This window comes from Pseudoliparis swirei, chromosome 2 (assembly GCF_029220125.1).
Source record: "Pseudoliparis swirei isolate HS2019 ecotype Mariana Trench chromosome 2, NWPU_hadal_v1, whole genome shotgun sequence".
NCBI classification, from domain to species: Eukaryota; Metazoa; Chordata; class Actinopteri; order Perciformes; family Liparidae; genus Pseudoliparis; species Pseudoliparis swirei.
The window spans coordinates 5,411,583-5,428,594 of record NC_079389.1 but is presented as its reverse complement, the minus strand read 5'-3'; the positions used below and the strand labels follow the sequence as shown (position 1 = coordinate 5,428,594).

General features: G+C 43.8%; 1 protein-coding gene across 7 annotated transcripts in view; it reads right to left on the bottom strand.

The window, feature by feature from the left end:
- LOC130199349 (target of Nesh-SH3) overlaps positions 1 to 12,370 on the bottom strand; it is a 34,157-nt gene extending 21,787 nt beyond the window's left edge. For 2 of the 7 annotated variants that reach the window (XM_056422778.1, XM_056422788.1), the window contains exons 1-4: positions 11,906 to 12,369; positions 4,166 to 4,345; positions 3,995 to 4,063; positions 3,744 to 3,876 (exon numbers count right to left, since the gene is read on the bottom strand). In XM_056422778.1, the coding sequence (XP_056278753.1) occupies positions 3,744 to 3,876; positions 3,995 to 4,063; positions 4,166 to 4,345; positions 11,906 to 12,011 (488 nt within the window). In that variant the 5' untranslated portion in view covers positions 12,012 to 12,369. Of the gene's footprint in view, positions 1 to 3,743; positions 3,877 to 3,994; positions 4,064 to 4,165; positions 4,346 to 11,075; positions 11,153 to 11,905 lie in introns of those variants that run through there. The other 5 variants (XM_056422814.1, XM_056422824.1, XM_056422769.1 and 2 more) reach the window with 4 other exon arrangements.
- Positions 12,371 to 17,012: the final 4,642 nt, after the last annotated feature.

The following is a 17,012-nucleotide window of genomic DNA, read 5'->3' as shown; positions in this document are numbered from 1 at the left end:
GATTCTGTGTCCGAACATTGCTGCACACTTCTATCCTTTTATTCAAAAGACACATAAGAATCTAATATTAGACACGAAACCAAGAAGAGATTTCATCCAAAAAGATGAGTAGGGTGGACTCTTAACCCTCCTGTTACCTTAGGGTCAATTTGACCCCATTCAATGTTTAATGTCGGTGTTCTTTGGGGTCAATTTGACCCCAGGCTGTTTTTCAATGTGTCAAACATATAAGAAATATCAACTTTTTTATATATTTAAAGGGATATTTAGGTAGTCAACAAACAAACATAAAGTACCTCACACTTAAACTTGGAAAACAATATTAATTCTAATAATTTTCTGGAGGTTTTAATTGCTGGGGTCAAACTGACCCCAAGGGTAAAATATGTCAGTAAATATAAAGGTAACAGGAGGGTTAAACATTGAATGGGTCAAATTGACCCTAAGGTAACAGGAGGGTTAAACACTCATCTCGGATCAAATTACCTGAGAGATTTTAAGGAATAAGTCACCGTTTGTGCAGTTTTACCAGCGTCTCTGCATGGATGTGTGTGTGTGTGTGTGTGTGTGTGTGGTAAGAGGAAAGTGAAGTATCTTTTTCTATGACATGTACAGGCTGAAAACTGAATCTCCGTTGCATTAGCGTGACTCTCTTGTCAGTGCACCTGTAGACCTGTAGCATGGGCCTCTCTGTCTTTGCTCTGTTGCAGACGAGGTGTTCAGTTCATCCTCAACAACGGGGAACGGAGCATTCGGATCGCTAAAAAGCATTTTAAAATGACAAAGTAAAGTTCATTGTTGCCAGGTCCCATTGGGCTATTTTTCAATTGTAGCCACAGGTTGCATTATCTTCCCATTGATCTATGTTATGTGTACCCAAATCCTACCAAACTGATGCCAGATCAGCATGCACACACATGCATCGCGTCATACGCCCACTTACACATACATAGTTGAAATAACTGTTGAGGGAAAACCTATTTTACTGCTGGTAAACTAAATATTTACAGTGTTACACTGTACACATTACAATGCAGCAATGCTGTTGGACTGGACCAATGCTACAGCAACATCAGGAATGCCTTCTCAGCTGAACCAAAACCCCATTTTGGAAAGTCTGACCACATGGCAATCCGGCTCAAACCAGTCTACAACAAAAGGCTCAAGACAAAGCCAGTACTCGTCAGAACCTTTAACACTTGGACTGATGGGGCACAGGCTAGCCTTCAGGACTGCTTTGAGGCCACAGACTGGAGCACCTTCAAAGTGGCCACCAACGACATCCACGAATACACAGAGACTGTGAGTGACTACATCAGCTGGTGTACGTCCCTATGTGCACCTCCCAGGACTGTGATGTTCCCCAACCAAAACCCTGGTTTAATGGAGACATAAAAATAACATCAGGAAGAGACGGACGCCTTCAAGTCAGGAGACCAAGAGGAGTATATGAGAGAGCTGCAGAAGTCCATCAAAGCAGCAAAGAGGGCTTACTCCCAAAAACTTGAAGGCTACTATCTCAACCACAACACGCGCAGGATGTGGCAGGGGATCCAGTCTGTCACTAACTACAAGAAAACCACAACAACCACAGACCCCCGTGATCCCACCCTTCCAGACAGCCTCAACTACTTTTATGCCAGGTTCGACAGGCTGAATACGGACACACCCTCAAAAGCCCCTGTGACCCCATGGACTTTGCCTTACAGGTGCCTCACACACACGTCGTGAAGGCCCTGAAGTGTGTAAACCTCTACAAGGCTGTGGGACCTGATGGAGTTCCCCCCAAAGTCCTAAAGGTCTGTGGGGAACAACTAACCGGAGTGTATGCTGACATCTTTAACCTGTCACTATCTCAGGCTGTAGTTCCCCGTATCTTTAAATCCTCCATCATCATACCAGTCCCCAAAACCAGACACACCCACCTTAAATGACTTCAGGCCAGTGGCACTCACACCAGTCGCCATGAAGTGCCTAGAAAAACTGGTCCTCGCCCACATCAACCACACGGTCCCGGACAATGTCGACCCCCTCCAGTTTGCATACCGCCCCAACCGATCAGTGGATGACACGGTAGCAATAGCTCTACACCACACTCTGCAACACCTGGAAAGCCGCAGAACGTATGCCAGAATGCTTTTCCTGGACTATAGTTCTGCCTTTAATACCATCCGCCGGAAAACTAATCAAGAAGCTGACAGACCTCGGCGTCCCAACTCCAACCTGCAACTGGATTCTGGACTTTCTGACAGAAAGACCCCAGGTGGTGAAAATGGGAGGACGGGTGTCCACCGAGCTCACAGTCAGCACAGGATCCCCACAGGGCTGCTGCCTGAGTCCCAAACTATTCACCCTGTACACCCATGACTGCACCTCCACAGGACAACACCATCCTCATCAAATACGCCGATGACACCACCGTCCTGGGGCTCATCAAGGGGAGCGGGGATGAGTCGGACTACAGGACCCTGGTGAACAACATCCTGGTCTATGGAGAGGAGAACGACCTCATCCTCAACACAAACAAGACCAAGGAAATAATACTGGACTTCAGGAAGAACCCTGCCCCTCTACAGCCTCTCATCATCAAAGGGACTGAGGTGGAGAGGGCTGACGGGTACAGATTCCTGGGAATGCAGGTGACATCTGACCTGAGCTGGACTCTTCACACCACAGCCACGGTGAAAAGGGCCCAGAAAAGGCTTTATTTCATCAGGATGCTCAGGAAAGCTGGTCTGAATTACTGTTTATACCACAGTGTTTTTACCTTAAACCTTAAACCTCTAAAACATGTGTGAATGGTTTGAGTTCTGGTGTTGGGCTGGTTTTGATTAACCATTGGGGTGGTTTTGCTCCACAGACCTGGCAACCCTGGAACCAATTATAATCGTCTAACTCTGTTTTGTGAAGGCAATTAAGGTACTTAAAAAACCATCAGCGCCCAGATTCAAGCGAAAATAACTGCATCCAAATTACTCCTACTCCTCCTCTTAACTTAACAAACATAACATACATATTTTTACACTTCCTGAGGATATCATAATCCGATGTCATCCGATGCGTGTTGCAAATAAATATGTTTAGAAATCATAGAGAACGTATTTCGTACTCTCTAATTTGACTGTGAACCCCCATGTGTTCTTGAGTATTGAAGCGATACTGTGTAAGACGTCTGTGCACATGGAGACAGTGCAAACAGGAACTTCCAATAGCTCATCCTGCATTCTTTTAGTGGAGGCCAATCTTCCAAAATGCAAACAAATACAGGGACTCCAGTTGTACCTCACAGCTGGCTAGCTATTTAAATCCATGGAAGCGTTTGAGCCCCTCGACTTTGGAACGACCTACCGGAGGGCATAAAGCTCGCAGAATCAGTAACTTCGTTTAAATTACTTCTGAAAACCCATTTTTATAGAACAGCTTCGTCCTTTTAATGAAGTTCTTTGGTTCCCATGAATTATTTTATTTTGTATGTTTTATCATTTATTTTTAATTTGTCTTTATTTTTTGTTTTAATTTGTATTCATTCATTATTATTATTATTTTATATTTGCATTTTACTATTCTATTTGTTTTGCCTTGATATTCTGTAGAGCACTTCGTAAATTTTGTTTTTAAGGGTGCTATATAAATAAAGTTATTATTATTATTATTATTATTATACTTCCAGTGCATTGGGGGGGGGGGGGTGACGGACTTGAAAACGAAGTCCTTTGAAATCGTGCGGGAGTGTGTACGCTCACCCATCCTCCAGACAGTCATTCATGACGTTGCCTTCGTAGGGGGTCTTCAGCAGGGTCCCCCAGGACAGCAGCACCGAGGTGGGCGTGACGGACCCAATGACCAGGTGAAGCGGCTTCTTCAGTTGCACTTTACCTGAGAACAAATGCACATTTCACTTGAACCTCCGTGTCCAACCCATCGCGATTGACTTTCACCAATGTCTCCTTGACTCCTTGACTCTAGAACTCTAGAACTCTTGCGGTACCGTTACCTCTGCAATGCTTCTTCACCTCGTTGGACGGGATGGGTTGGACGGCGATGAGGTACTTGGGCTCGGCATCTAAACACAGAAGATACCTCGAGGTTATCCTCTAAAGCTCTCTCTGTGAATTTAAAAAGGTCAACTGTTCCTAATCTCAAGGTGGAAGCGGACATCTCTTACCGAACTCCGTCTCGTACAGCTGTCCGTTCTCGGGCAGCTGGATGAACTGTTTGGAGAACATGCTGCTGCCGTAGCCCAGGATGTAACCCTCGAGCTTGGTGTCGGCGTCGGGATGCAAAAACTTCATCACGATGGTGTCTCCCGTGGCGTTGATGCGGACCTTCATGCTCTGACGTCTCACTGCGGAGGCGGGGGAGGAAGAATTTAGATTTTTGAGAAATTCATTTTCGGACACAGGAAAGTGCAAGAAGGCCCTAAATGTGTTAACGTATTTAAAAGATAAAACCCACAAGCGATCCATCATTATAGAGTGAGGGTGAATTCTTACAGACAAAACCAGGGATTCAAAACACATATAAGAAAGTATGTATGTGTTTCCGAACTTATAAAGAAGACGGAAATACTGCAACAAAATCTTTTCTTTATCTTCTTCCCATTCCGGCCCTTTTTGTGAAAGAAGAATGAAAAGCTTGGAGGAAGACAAGTGCAACACTTCTGTTCTCCATCACCTCACACTTCCACTCAAGGAGTTGTGACGAGGTGTAAGTTTTACTGGAAGGAAATAGCGTTGATTTTATGAAGTGAGCACAAAAATAGAAGTGCCGAGAAAGAAAGAGTTTTTTTTTATGTGTGTTTTATAACCGGATAAGAACATTACTTTTATAGAGAGTACACACACGTTTAAGGATCTGCCACATGAAAGCATCACATTGAAGCTTTGTATATGGGGTGTTCCAGATATATGTCTTCACTGAAATACAGTTATTGTTATTAAGAATCAAAATCTGCGAACAAACGTTATTAAAACTTGAGGTCAACTTGAGCTTGTGTGATAAGAAAGAGGTATGATGCAAGGCTTTTCTGAGGAAGTTCTTCATGTCTCAAGAAATATTGAGTTTGTTTGCATCTTCTTACCAATCAGGTTATGCCGTAGCTTATATATGATCTTTATTACTCTGAAAACTTGAAATGTGTGTGAAGCAAGTCTCGGTACAGTGAGGCATATATATATATATACATATATGTATATATGTATATATATATATGTATAACTATATGTATATATATATATTTTTTTTAAATATATATATATTTATATATACATATTTAAACAATATATATATATATATTATTTAACAATATATATATGTATAAATATATATGTATGTATGTATATATATATATATATATATATATGTATATAAAGAAAGAGAAGTGTTAAAAAGCACAACTATTGAACTGACAAGCAGCTATAGTACAAAGAATGGCTGCATTTACTTATATTTCTATTGGCTCTGCTATATCAAGAACCAGGTATGCAAGCAATTAGCCGGTTTCTAACAGGCAGGCTAATCATCATCAGATAACTCGAATGAGTACAGCTGGGCAGGACGTTTGACTTATGACTGACAGTTGGCCAACGCTCGTGTAAAAACAATAAATAACCAGACCAGTGCATGTCTCGGAGGATAAATGGTGAGCCGTGAATTAAGCCTGTTTTTATGACCTTGTGGTTCTGTTTTTTTAATCATATTCAGTGTATTAATTCAATGAGTTAAAGACCTTCTCAAATCAATATAGAATTAAGAGCATATTCATGAATTAAATGTTATTTCCACACTCTGTTTCTTTCATTTTTAAAACAGTGGAAACCATAAATGAGTCTGTGGAGACCTAAACCTACCATAGTCTACAACTATGGACTTTCTGTCTGGATTATGGCTTGTAATATACTCTCCAGAGCAAGTCCTTGGCTCATATTTCTGCGTTAAATGAAATAGTGGAACTTTGCATGAGGAATACTGCCAGCAGCCGCCAGATGCCAAAACAGACACAGACAGTGAAAAGAGGGGGGGGGGGGGCCTGAATTTGAAAAATACCCTTGTGCTTTTCCAGCTATGTGCTTGCTATCAAAACTGCATTTGTTGTGATTCTTCCATCAATATTTCCAATAAAACATGAGGGAGATTGGCTCTGAGGGAACGGAGGGGCTCAGAGAAACATTAGGAAACTTCTGGCAGTGTGTATTCTACTCTCCAGTACAAGCAAACACTGGCTCGGTCCCACAACAATCCGTCCAGAGCCCGGGCCATTTGGCCCACACACCGCTTAGGCACTGTTAAGACTAATCAGTATTTCCAGAGTTAAGTGAATAAAGCTTTAGGAATGAATCCAAGCACATTCCTGTTAATCAATCAACTGCAGCACAAAGGAAAACGATTGACGTTTAGCAAGCCAGAAGAAAATTTGCCAAACCACAAGGTCATGCCGTGTGTTTAGTGTGGATGAATAATGAAGAATGAGGAAAATTATGCTTGACTACCAGCATCTCTGTTGGTCACTCTGACACTGACAAACACATGACATTATTAAAGATTTACAACCTTGTCAAAAGACACGTAACTAAAGTATAATGGAATCCATAATCGGACCCTGAATAATAAAGGTCTCAACAGACCTACCAGGCAGAAACCTCTCCTTTTATAAATGGATGTTGGAATGACCACAAAACGAGGAAAAATTACTAGAAAGCAACCATAAAAACACATAAAATTACCAAAAAGAGAAGCTACTTGCTGAAAGAGACTAAAAAAGACTAAAGAGACGCATAAGGACTATAAAGAGACAAAAAAAGACTAAAGAGACGAAAAAAGACTCTGAAGAGATGCAAAAAGACTATGAAGAGATGCAAAAAGACTAAAGAGAAGGAAAAGAACTATAAAGAGATGCAAAAAGACTATGAAGAGATGCAAAAAGACTAAAGAGAAGGAAAAGAACTATAAAGAGACACAAAAAGACTATGAAGAGACGCAAGAAGACTATAAAGAGATGCAAAAAGACTATAAGGAGATGCAAAAAGACTAAAGAGACACAAAAAGACTATGAAGAGACACAACAAGACTAAAGAGAAGGAAAAGAACTATAAAGAGACGCAAAAAGACTATGAAGAGACACAAGAAGACTATAAAGAGACGCAAAAAGACTATATCGAGACGCAAAAATACTATAAGGAGATGCAAAAAGACTAAAGAGATACAAAAAGACTCTAAAAATACACAAAAAGACTATGAAGAGACACAATAAGACAATGAAGAGACACAAAAAAACTATGAAGATATACAAAAAGACTATAAAAATATGCAAAAAGTCTATAGATTGATGCAAAAAGACTATAAAGAGACGCAAAAAGACTATAAAGAATAACACAGATAAGCAGATCGACCACTAAGAAATGCTAATGACCCATTGTCTCATTATTGTTCGTGTTAATAACCAATATAACAAAGTTAAGTTAAAGTTTAAAAAGTTTAGAGCAAAGAACTGTGTCATGATATCGCCAACAATACATTGTTTTGATAAATACATCTTCTCATCTGTACATCGTGGAGAAATGGTGACAAATTCTGGAGAGACAGCTTCACAAATGTTGTTCCCACTCAGATTACTTGCACAGCCTACGAGATAATATACTAGGAATCTAATAGTGAAGACTATCCCCTTCAATTAAAACAGAACATAAGCAGTCAGCCCCACTCATCGACAGATTACTGTACCAAATTCATCAAAAATCAGAATCAGCCAATAAACAACACCACATTGTTCAATGAACATCTCACCATGATTATTAGTATTCATCCTGGTTTTGGACCAATTGCAAGAGGATGTAATCCTGCTGGCCTGAAAAGCAGAAACACCCTTAAACTGGAAACTTAATCTTGGCTTTGCAGCTATCAGTGATGGATGACCCATCCAGGAAAGGGAGTAGGTTAATGGGGTTGTCAACAAGCTTACTTTAAACTGATGTGGAACAGGTTATTTTAACGCGTGTTTGTCAAATAAGGATTACAATTTACATACTAAGTGTGCAAATATGTTTTGGCATCAACACATCATTATTTTCTGTCTGACATGAATACCCTTCGATCGAGACTTTTCCACTCACGTTGATGTGTGAACTATAATGAACTATAAATATATTAAGCCTCAAAAAGAGAGAAGAAAAAACCTCTTGGAACAAGACTACAAGGCTTGTTTTGTTTTCAATAATGCGCAATGGAAAATAAGTTTTCCGCCCTTTGAAAAGAATGTGGTGGTATTGGTGGAAGGAGGTGACATAATAATGAAGTCATGTCAGTTTTGTCCTGAGCATCTGAACATCACAGACTGCATACACCCCTGAGCAGTGGCGGACAAATGCGGTCTGAGAGGCCGGCGAAAAAAAGATTAAAAAAGGCAATGAGGTCGGGGAACCGGCACACAGAATAACTTCTAGCATGTAGGGAAGCCCAAGAGGGTACTTTATCACATTTACCCTACTGGAAGGGCACCCTAGAGGGCACTCCATCACATTTACCCTACTGGAAGGGCACCCTAGAGGGCATTTCATCACATTTACCCCACTGGAAGGGCACCCTAGAGGGCACTTCATCACATTCACCCTACTGGAAGGGCACCCTAGAGGGCACTTCATCACATTCACCCTACTGGAAGGGCACCCTAGAGGGCACTTTATCACATTCACCCTACTGGAAGGACACCCTAGAGGGCACTTTATCACATTTACCCTACTGGAAGGGCACCCTAGAGGGCACTTTATCACATTCACCCTACTGGAAGGGCACCCTAGAGGGCACTTCATCACATTCACCCTACTGGAAGGGCACCCTAGAGGGCACTTTATCACATTCACCCTACTGGAAGGACACCCTAGAGGGCATCCATCACATTTACCCCACTGGAAGGGCACCCTAGAGGGCACTTTATCACATTCACCCTACTGGAAGGGCACCCTAGAAGGCACTTCATCACATTCACCCTCCTGGAAGGGCACCCTAGAGGGCACTTCATCACATTCACCCTACTGGAAGGGCACCCTAGAGGGCACTTCATCACATTCACCCTACTGGAAGGGCACCCTAGAGAGCACTTCATCACATTCACCCTACTGGAAGGGCACCCAAGAGGGCACTTCATCACATTCACCCTACTGGAAGGGCACCCGAGAGGGCACTTCATCACATTCACCCTACTGGAAGGGCACCCAAGAGGGCACTTCATCAAATTCACCCTACTGGAAGGGCACCCGAGAGGGCACTTCATCACATTCACCCTACTGGAAGGGCACCCAAGAGGGCACTTCATCACATTCACCCTACTGGAAGGGCACCCGAGAGGGCACTTCATCACATTTACCCTACTGGAAGGGCACCCAAGAGGGCACTTCATCACATTCACTCAACTGGAAGGGCACCCGGGAAGGCACTTAATCCCATTTACCCCACTGGAAGGGCACCCTAGAAGGCACTTAATCCCATTTACCCCACTGGAAGGGCACCCTAGAAGGCACTTTATCACATTTACCCCACTGGAAGGGCACTCCATGGTGTATCTTCTATGGAAGCATCCAAGAGGGCACTTTTCCTGAGGTTTGTTCAAACACGGAGGCCCCAAGGGAAGCATCACCCCCCCCCCTCTCTCTCATCTGCCACCACTGCTCCTAACCTGGTATGCCCTATTAGTATTAGTGCAATATATTGGTCTACAGCCCCTTGCATCACGTCTGTGGAATCGGTTAAACGGACTGAGTGATTTTACGCAGCTCTGGCTCCCGATGTTTCAGCTTCTCAGGTCTTGGAAGAGGAGTGGTAGAAGAGGGGAGTAAGCTTCCTGCCCCGTAGGGACACTAGTTTTTATAGCCCCTTGGTATAAAAAAAGTCACCTTTATTTAAAGCAATGAAGTGTGAAAATATGTCTGAGCCCAGTTCCAAACAAAACACAGAGGGTTTGAAATCACAAAGCTGGCCTTGGGATCAGACGTTGACATCCCCCCCCCCACCACCACCACCATGCTGGTCCCTCCATTCTCACACTAATATATTCCCCCTGTCAAATTTAACGTAGGAACAGCTGTTTTCCCCTCCCCTGTGGAGCCGCTCCATCCCATCCCTCTCCTCCTTCATTTAATCTTTGCACAAAATATCTACGCGTCAGCAATTCAACAAGCTTTCACTCAGCCTGATCCTTACCGACTTCCTGAAGTGCTTTGACTTCATCTGTCTCGTCCACTAATCTCCTCTTCCTCCTTTCACATTTCCCATGTATTAACCTGCACATGAAATGTGGCCATGTTTTGTCTGGCTCAGCAGATGTTTTCCAGGCCATATATTGTCCTAAAAGTAGTGTAATGCTAGCTCATGTCTTTACAAGAGAGCATCTGCACATGTAAATGAGAATTAGAAGCCAGATTATGTAACAGTGTGTAGGCCTGTCAACTCTTAGTGTGCATTCATTCGGCTATATAAAGCAAACAAAACTCATTGGATCACATGTTTTACTCTAAAACTAGGGGCCTTGATCCACTGTTGTTTAACTCCCAAAGCAATGACACACAGTTTCCTTTCATGTGGCTCCAGGAGCTGCTCACTGAGAGTGGTCTGCAGGCCATGTTCAGCCAGCAGGGCTTACCTCTTCATATCAACTCCACTTGGATCACCTCGGATCACCTTCACTGCCATCGAAAGCCTTCAAATGGGCCCCCGAGTTTAACCAAGCATAGAGTCAGAGATGGCGTGTGTGTGCAAGTGTGTGTGTGCGGTGGGATAATGGGAATACTAATTGTAAGTCTTATGTTGGGGAAGAAACCACTGCTTATACAAGCTCCGGGGCCTCCGGGATTATCTTTAAAGTATTGATTAAAAACCTGTAAATGGTGATTTGGTTTTAATATTTCTTCCATCATGCAAAGACACTGTGTAATCTCCATGTTGTTATTAGTAGCCCAAAAAAATCAGTGTTGAGTCATAAATAATCTCTGCAGGTGGTTTAAGAAGAAACATGCATTAATAAGAAAAATACAAGTTAAAATATTTGAACCAATAAGGTCATAAATGAAAATAATTACCCAACTTACAAACTCATCATCGTCATCTGCTGAGGGGGAACAGTTCCAGGAAAGTCATCTACAAGTCTAACCTCTGACCCGCAACCTGGAAACACCATCGTTAAAACCTGTGAGCAGGGACCGATGTGTTTCTACGTCGGCTCGCCTCCTCTTCAGGGAAATATGAAGAAACCAGCAGGATCGTAAAAACTGTTATTTCTAATTGACGGTCCAAACCCACTTATTTAATTGGGGTGGGGCTTCGAAACAATAACTTAAATAACTAAACAATACAATTAGGATCTAGTGTTTGATCAAATAATTAAAATGCATATGGTACGATGCTCTTTGAACAAAACCTACAATCTAAAATAATATAAATAACTGAAATGCTCTTCCTCCTCTCTATTTAAAGCCAAATGGGGAAATGATAATCATATGTTAAGCAGATATTAACATAAAGGATGATAAAACCTGTTGCCGTTACTGCATATTCTTGTTCTCCTGTTTTTGGGGGTTTCTGCACATCAGAAGTTTCCAACTTTCTTCATGATGTTTTAAACAATAAGCGTATAGCCATCACTGAAAAGACTTTGTAGTAACTGGTTGTCTTCAATATCCTTGAAAACACAAATCCATCACACTAAATATGACATTCTGTCTCTCCTAGCGTCTCTCCAGGGGTATCCCAACATGCATTTGGCAGAAGGCAGAAAGAGACCATGGAAAAGCCATTGAGGCATCACATGGAGGGACAATCACACACCGACGTTCACCGTGCAGGACGAGAACAGCCACCAAATGCCTCGCTGCACATGCATTCCCCTTATGTCTCCAGGTGTGACGTCAGTAGCACCTACCTCTGCTCCTGCGGGGGGTCGAAGGGCCAGAGACTATCCCTGTGACGAAGACCACGAGGAGAAGGACCAGCAAGCCGTGGGACTGTTGCTGCATCCCCATCATCATCTTCTTCTTCTCCGAGACTCAAGCTGCCCTTGATCTGAGTGAGCCCAGTTCAGAGTGAAACAAGAAGAAGAAGAAAAGAAAAAAAGATGCCGTCACTTCGCCGAGTGGATGAATCTTCGCCAACAGGTTGAGATTAGACGTGGAGAAGGAGTCAGGCTGGGTGTCACTGGAGTGGCCGGACTACTTCTCTGGAGCTGGCGGCTCTCAGGACTAGTGCAGCTCACCGGACTGGACTCCAGGCTGCTCATGCACCATCTATACGTCTACAATGGAGGGAGGGAAGAGACCGAGCTGGACACACCCACTCCCATTACCCCCTCTCACACTCTTTTTCTCTGGAAAAGGAGCGAAAGTTTTCTCCGAGCTTCCCGCCTCCCTCCCCAGACGTTTTTTCCCCTTCTTCTTCTTCCTCTTCTCCCTCTGCTGAGTGCAGTGTGTGTGTGTGTGTGTGTGTGCCCAGCAATCCTACTTTCCATCTGCAGAAGCCCTTTGACACGATTAATTCTTCTCTTTCTCCCTCTCTCTCTGTCTCTTTTTTCTCCAGCATGTCGAGCAACTGATTCCTGCAGGACGGACACACCTCTTAATAGATGTTGTCCATGCAGAGAAGACGTCAATGACAATAGAAGGTAATGCATTGCAGGGAACAATTCATGTTGAGTTCTAAAAGTGAGGAAATGAAGTCTGATCCAAGTTTTGATTCAATATGTACACACACACACACACAAGCTCTGGGATACTCCAGAAGAAGTAATGGAGCCTGGAATAGTACATGTTAAAGTGTGTATAAAGGGTTTTATCATGTCTTAACCATGTCCTCACTTAAATGTAGTCTTGTACCTCTTTTTCTGTCTCCCCAAACAGACGCATATCTTTCATTTCACAGCCCCCCCACACCCCCACCCCCCCCAGCCAAATCTCAACTTAAACCTAAAACGATAATAATAATAACGCTAACATGCTGTACACTGTTGAGGTTGGGAGGGCCGACGTTTAGGTTCCCAGAAAAAGAGGCAAGTCCCCACAGCACGCTTCCATATTTGGGTCCCCACTTATATATAAAAACAAACACACTTTTCGGTCGGGAGAATCCAGAGAGCGATACGTACAAGTGTATGGCCGCCATATTATTCCACGGAAACAATGAAGCTCGTTATCATGTCTATGGATATGTTCTCTGCCTCTATATATATATATTTAAAAAGTATCAACATGCACACAGCAGAATAACAATATCATTTACAACCGTGCGTCGCACATTTGAACATGGCTCTCTTGTGCGTCACAAACACATGGTGACAGTGTGTGTGCGTGTGTGTGTGTGTGTGTGTGTGTGTATGTGCGTGTGTAGTTTCCTACAGAGCCTTTTTTATCCCCGATGAGCCAAAACTCTCAGCCAGAACTGGGCCTCAAGGACGTGGAGTGTGTTCGTTTGCACGTGTGCTTGCACGTGCATGTGTGCGTGCGTGTGTGTGTGTGTGTGTGTGTGTTTGTGTGTGTGTTTGTGTGTGTGTGAATACTTTGACCAACCAATGCAGCTGATTGCATCCCACATGTCTCCACACGAGACAGGAAATGATGCTATGGGCCAGAGGTGCGGAAGTCCCTGAACAGAGTGTTGCAGTGGAATATCCCCACCCCCCACCACCATCACACATGATAACAAAAGAAAGCATTTAAAAAAGTTACGATGAAGAGGGGAAACACGGCAGATAAATACCGCCACATTAACGAGCCTCTGTTGTTGTTGTTGTTTGTTTTTCATCATCCAACGTTTGCTTCTTCGTTTTTTTTCTTCCCTGTAGTGTAAAAAGTAAAGCGCATTCGCGTATGAACTTCATTTAGTTGAGTATTTTCCATTTTATGCAACTTTTCTACTGCACTAAATTCCAGAGGGAAATATTCCACTTTTTTAGGTTTGTGACCGCTCCAGATGTTTCCACCAAAGAGAGATTCCCCCTCTGAATTTCTCAGATGGTTTCATTTATGTAACTGTTTGATTTCCAAAGTGGAAAAATTATCCAATTTTTTTTTTAAATGGGGCAACAAGACAGAAAATCTGAAATCCTGATTTTTGTGGCAGAACTTGTGTTTTCTCTACATTCCCCTCCCATTAATCATGTCATGACCCCTCATATTTATGTTGTGACCCCTTTGAAGGACCTGACCCCTACATTAGCAACCACACAACTAAACTATTAAACAATGTAAAGTAGCTTAAAGTCGCTCTTTACCTCCATCAGCTACAACAATAACACGCTGCTTGCTTATGACTCCATGCACCAGTATCAACAATGTAATCACGTAGTCCTACATCACTCACACGGGTCATTATTCTAGAATAAGTACTTTCACTTTTGATACTTCCTTCACTTTGATTTGAGTTTCACTTCATTAAAGGGGCTGAATACTTCTTCTTCCACTAGTTTTAAAGATAAGAAGTTGTATTGCTCCGGTTGTCTTAACTGTTTTTAATGTGTTGTATGGCGACCTTGAGTGCCTTGAAAGGCGCCTTATAATATTATTATTAAAGATTGAGATGAATGGGCAGTAAACGGCAAAATCAATGCACCACTGATATTATTACTCATATTAAATTGAAAAGACGCTATAATCACATACAAAATACTACAAATGGTTGTTTAATAATCCATCAGATGTATGAGTGTCTCATTAGTCCTGACTTTACTTTTTTATTCATGTGGTACGGCTGCCAGACCTTTTTGATGAGATATCCGACTCTTCCTGGAGGCATTCAGGGTCCTTATTTGAGGTCCTATACAATCTTTTACCACAAAGGAATACACGAGTGGTTGACCTCCACGCCAAAAAAAACTTTTATTAAGCGATGAATTAAATGTCTTTCCCTCCCCTCGTTAACAATGGACACAATAACAGGAACCCCCCCGCCCCCACCCCCCCCCCCCCCCGTGTGTACCTGTGATGGAGGCTTGAATTGTGCGTTATTACGAGGAGTAAATCTCATGCAGGCGCTTAAGGGTCAGCTCAGGGGTCCTTCGGGAAGAAAGCAAAGGGAAAACGTGATGCTAGTTTTATTAGTAATAGACTAAAACAGCCTGCAGCAGTTGTGTTGCTGATCTCGATGTATTTCTGTGCTTTCAGAAAGAAAAAAACGTTCTTAAACCCACATGTCCCGAGTGTCCAAGTGTGCAACATTTGTCTTTAATAAGTGCGGCATCCCTCTTTCTCTCTTGTGTGGAGGATGCGTGGGATAGAGGGTCATGGGTCAGGCTCGCTGAGTTTCCTTTTCCTTTATTGTTTTCCTCTCCCGCTGAGTCAGGGAACAGAAACAACACAATCACACATTCATGCATCCGTTCACCTCGGTTGATGCTGTGAAACACGAGGCGTTGGGCTAACAAGAGGCGTTGGGCTAACAAGAGGCGTTTGGCTAACACGAGGCGTTGGGCTAACACGAGGCGTTGGGCTAACAAGAGGCGTTTGGCTAACACGAGGCGTTGGGCTAACACGAGGCGTTGGGCTAACAAGAGGCGTTGGGCTAACACGAGGCGTTGGGCTAACAAGAGGCGTTGGGCTAACAAGAGGCGTTTGGCTAACACGAGGCGTTGGGCTAACACGAGGCGTTGGGCTAACAAGAGGCGTTGGGCTAACACGTTGGGCTAACAAGCGTTAGGCTAACAAGGCGTTGGGCTAACAAGAGGCGTTGGGCTAACAAGGCGTTGGGCTAACAGGCGTTGGGCTAACACGAGGCGTTGGGCTAACAAGAGCGTTTAGCTAACACGGCGTTGGGCTAACAAGGCGTTGGGCTAACAAGCGTTGGCTAATAACACGTTGGGCTAACAAGAGGCGTTGGGCTAACAAGAGGCGTTTGGCTAACACGAGGCGTTGGGCTAACAAGAGGCGTTGGGCTAACAAGAGGCGTTTGGCTAACACGAGGCGTTGGGCTAACAAGAGGCGTTGGGCTAACAAGAGGCGTTGGGCTAACACGAGGCGTTGGGCTAACAAGAGGCGTTGGGCTAACAACAGGCGTTGGGCTAACAAGAGGCGTGTGGCTGACAAGAGCGTTGGGCTAACAAGGCGTTTGGCTAACAAGAGGCGTTGGGCTAACAAGAGGCGTTGGGCTAACAAGAGGCGTTTGGCTAACAAGAGGTGTTGGGCTAACAAGAGGCGTTGGGCTAACACGAGGCGTTTGGCTAACACGAGGCGTTGGGCTAACAAGAGGCGTTTGGCTAACAAGAGGCGTTTGGCTAACAAGAGGCGTTGGGCTAACAAGAGGCGTTGGGCTAACAAGAGGCGTTGGGCTAACACGAGGCGTTTGGCTAACAAGAGGCGTTGGGCTAACAAGATGGCGCGGCTGTGTCCAGACGCCGTCGAGGTAGCTCCGCGGAGATTGTGCGCTCTTTTAGTTTTTGTGTTTATTTTTAATGTTTTCTTTGCCACAAACACATCGGCACTAACAGCATACGACCACAGCACACTTTTGGACATAAACTTTTGCGCAAGGGTTTTTGTCCACTTTTTCCATCGATCCAGCGTGGCCAGCAGAGAACACATCAACAACAGTGGAGCGCTACGGGAGACGCGCAAACATCGAGGGAAACGGAGCGGAATTCGGAACAGACTGAGAGTTCAAGCCCACCTCTGCCCAGCATCCTTCTTGCTAACGTCCAGTCTCTGGAAAATAAGATGGATGATGTAGAGATCAGATTCCAACGGGACATGAGGGACTGTAATATCTTTTGTCTGGGGAAACATGGCTGACCCGCTGGTGCGGATCGAGTCATATGCCCAGCGAGTCCTTCTCTGTTTCGGAAGAGTCTGGTAAATCTAAGGGTGGAGTTTGCTTCAAACACGAACAACATGTGAGTCGACCCCAAGAACATTAAGACTCTTTCTCGTTCCTGCTCGCGAACCTGGAACATCTGGCCGTCCATTCTACCTTCCCGGGGGATTCCACCACAAGCGGACACATTGCTAACTATCGGACCTCATGATGTGTATGTCGGTCATCCGTTCTAA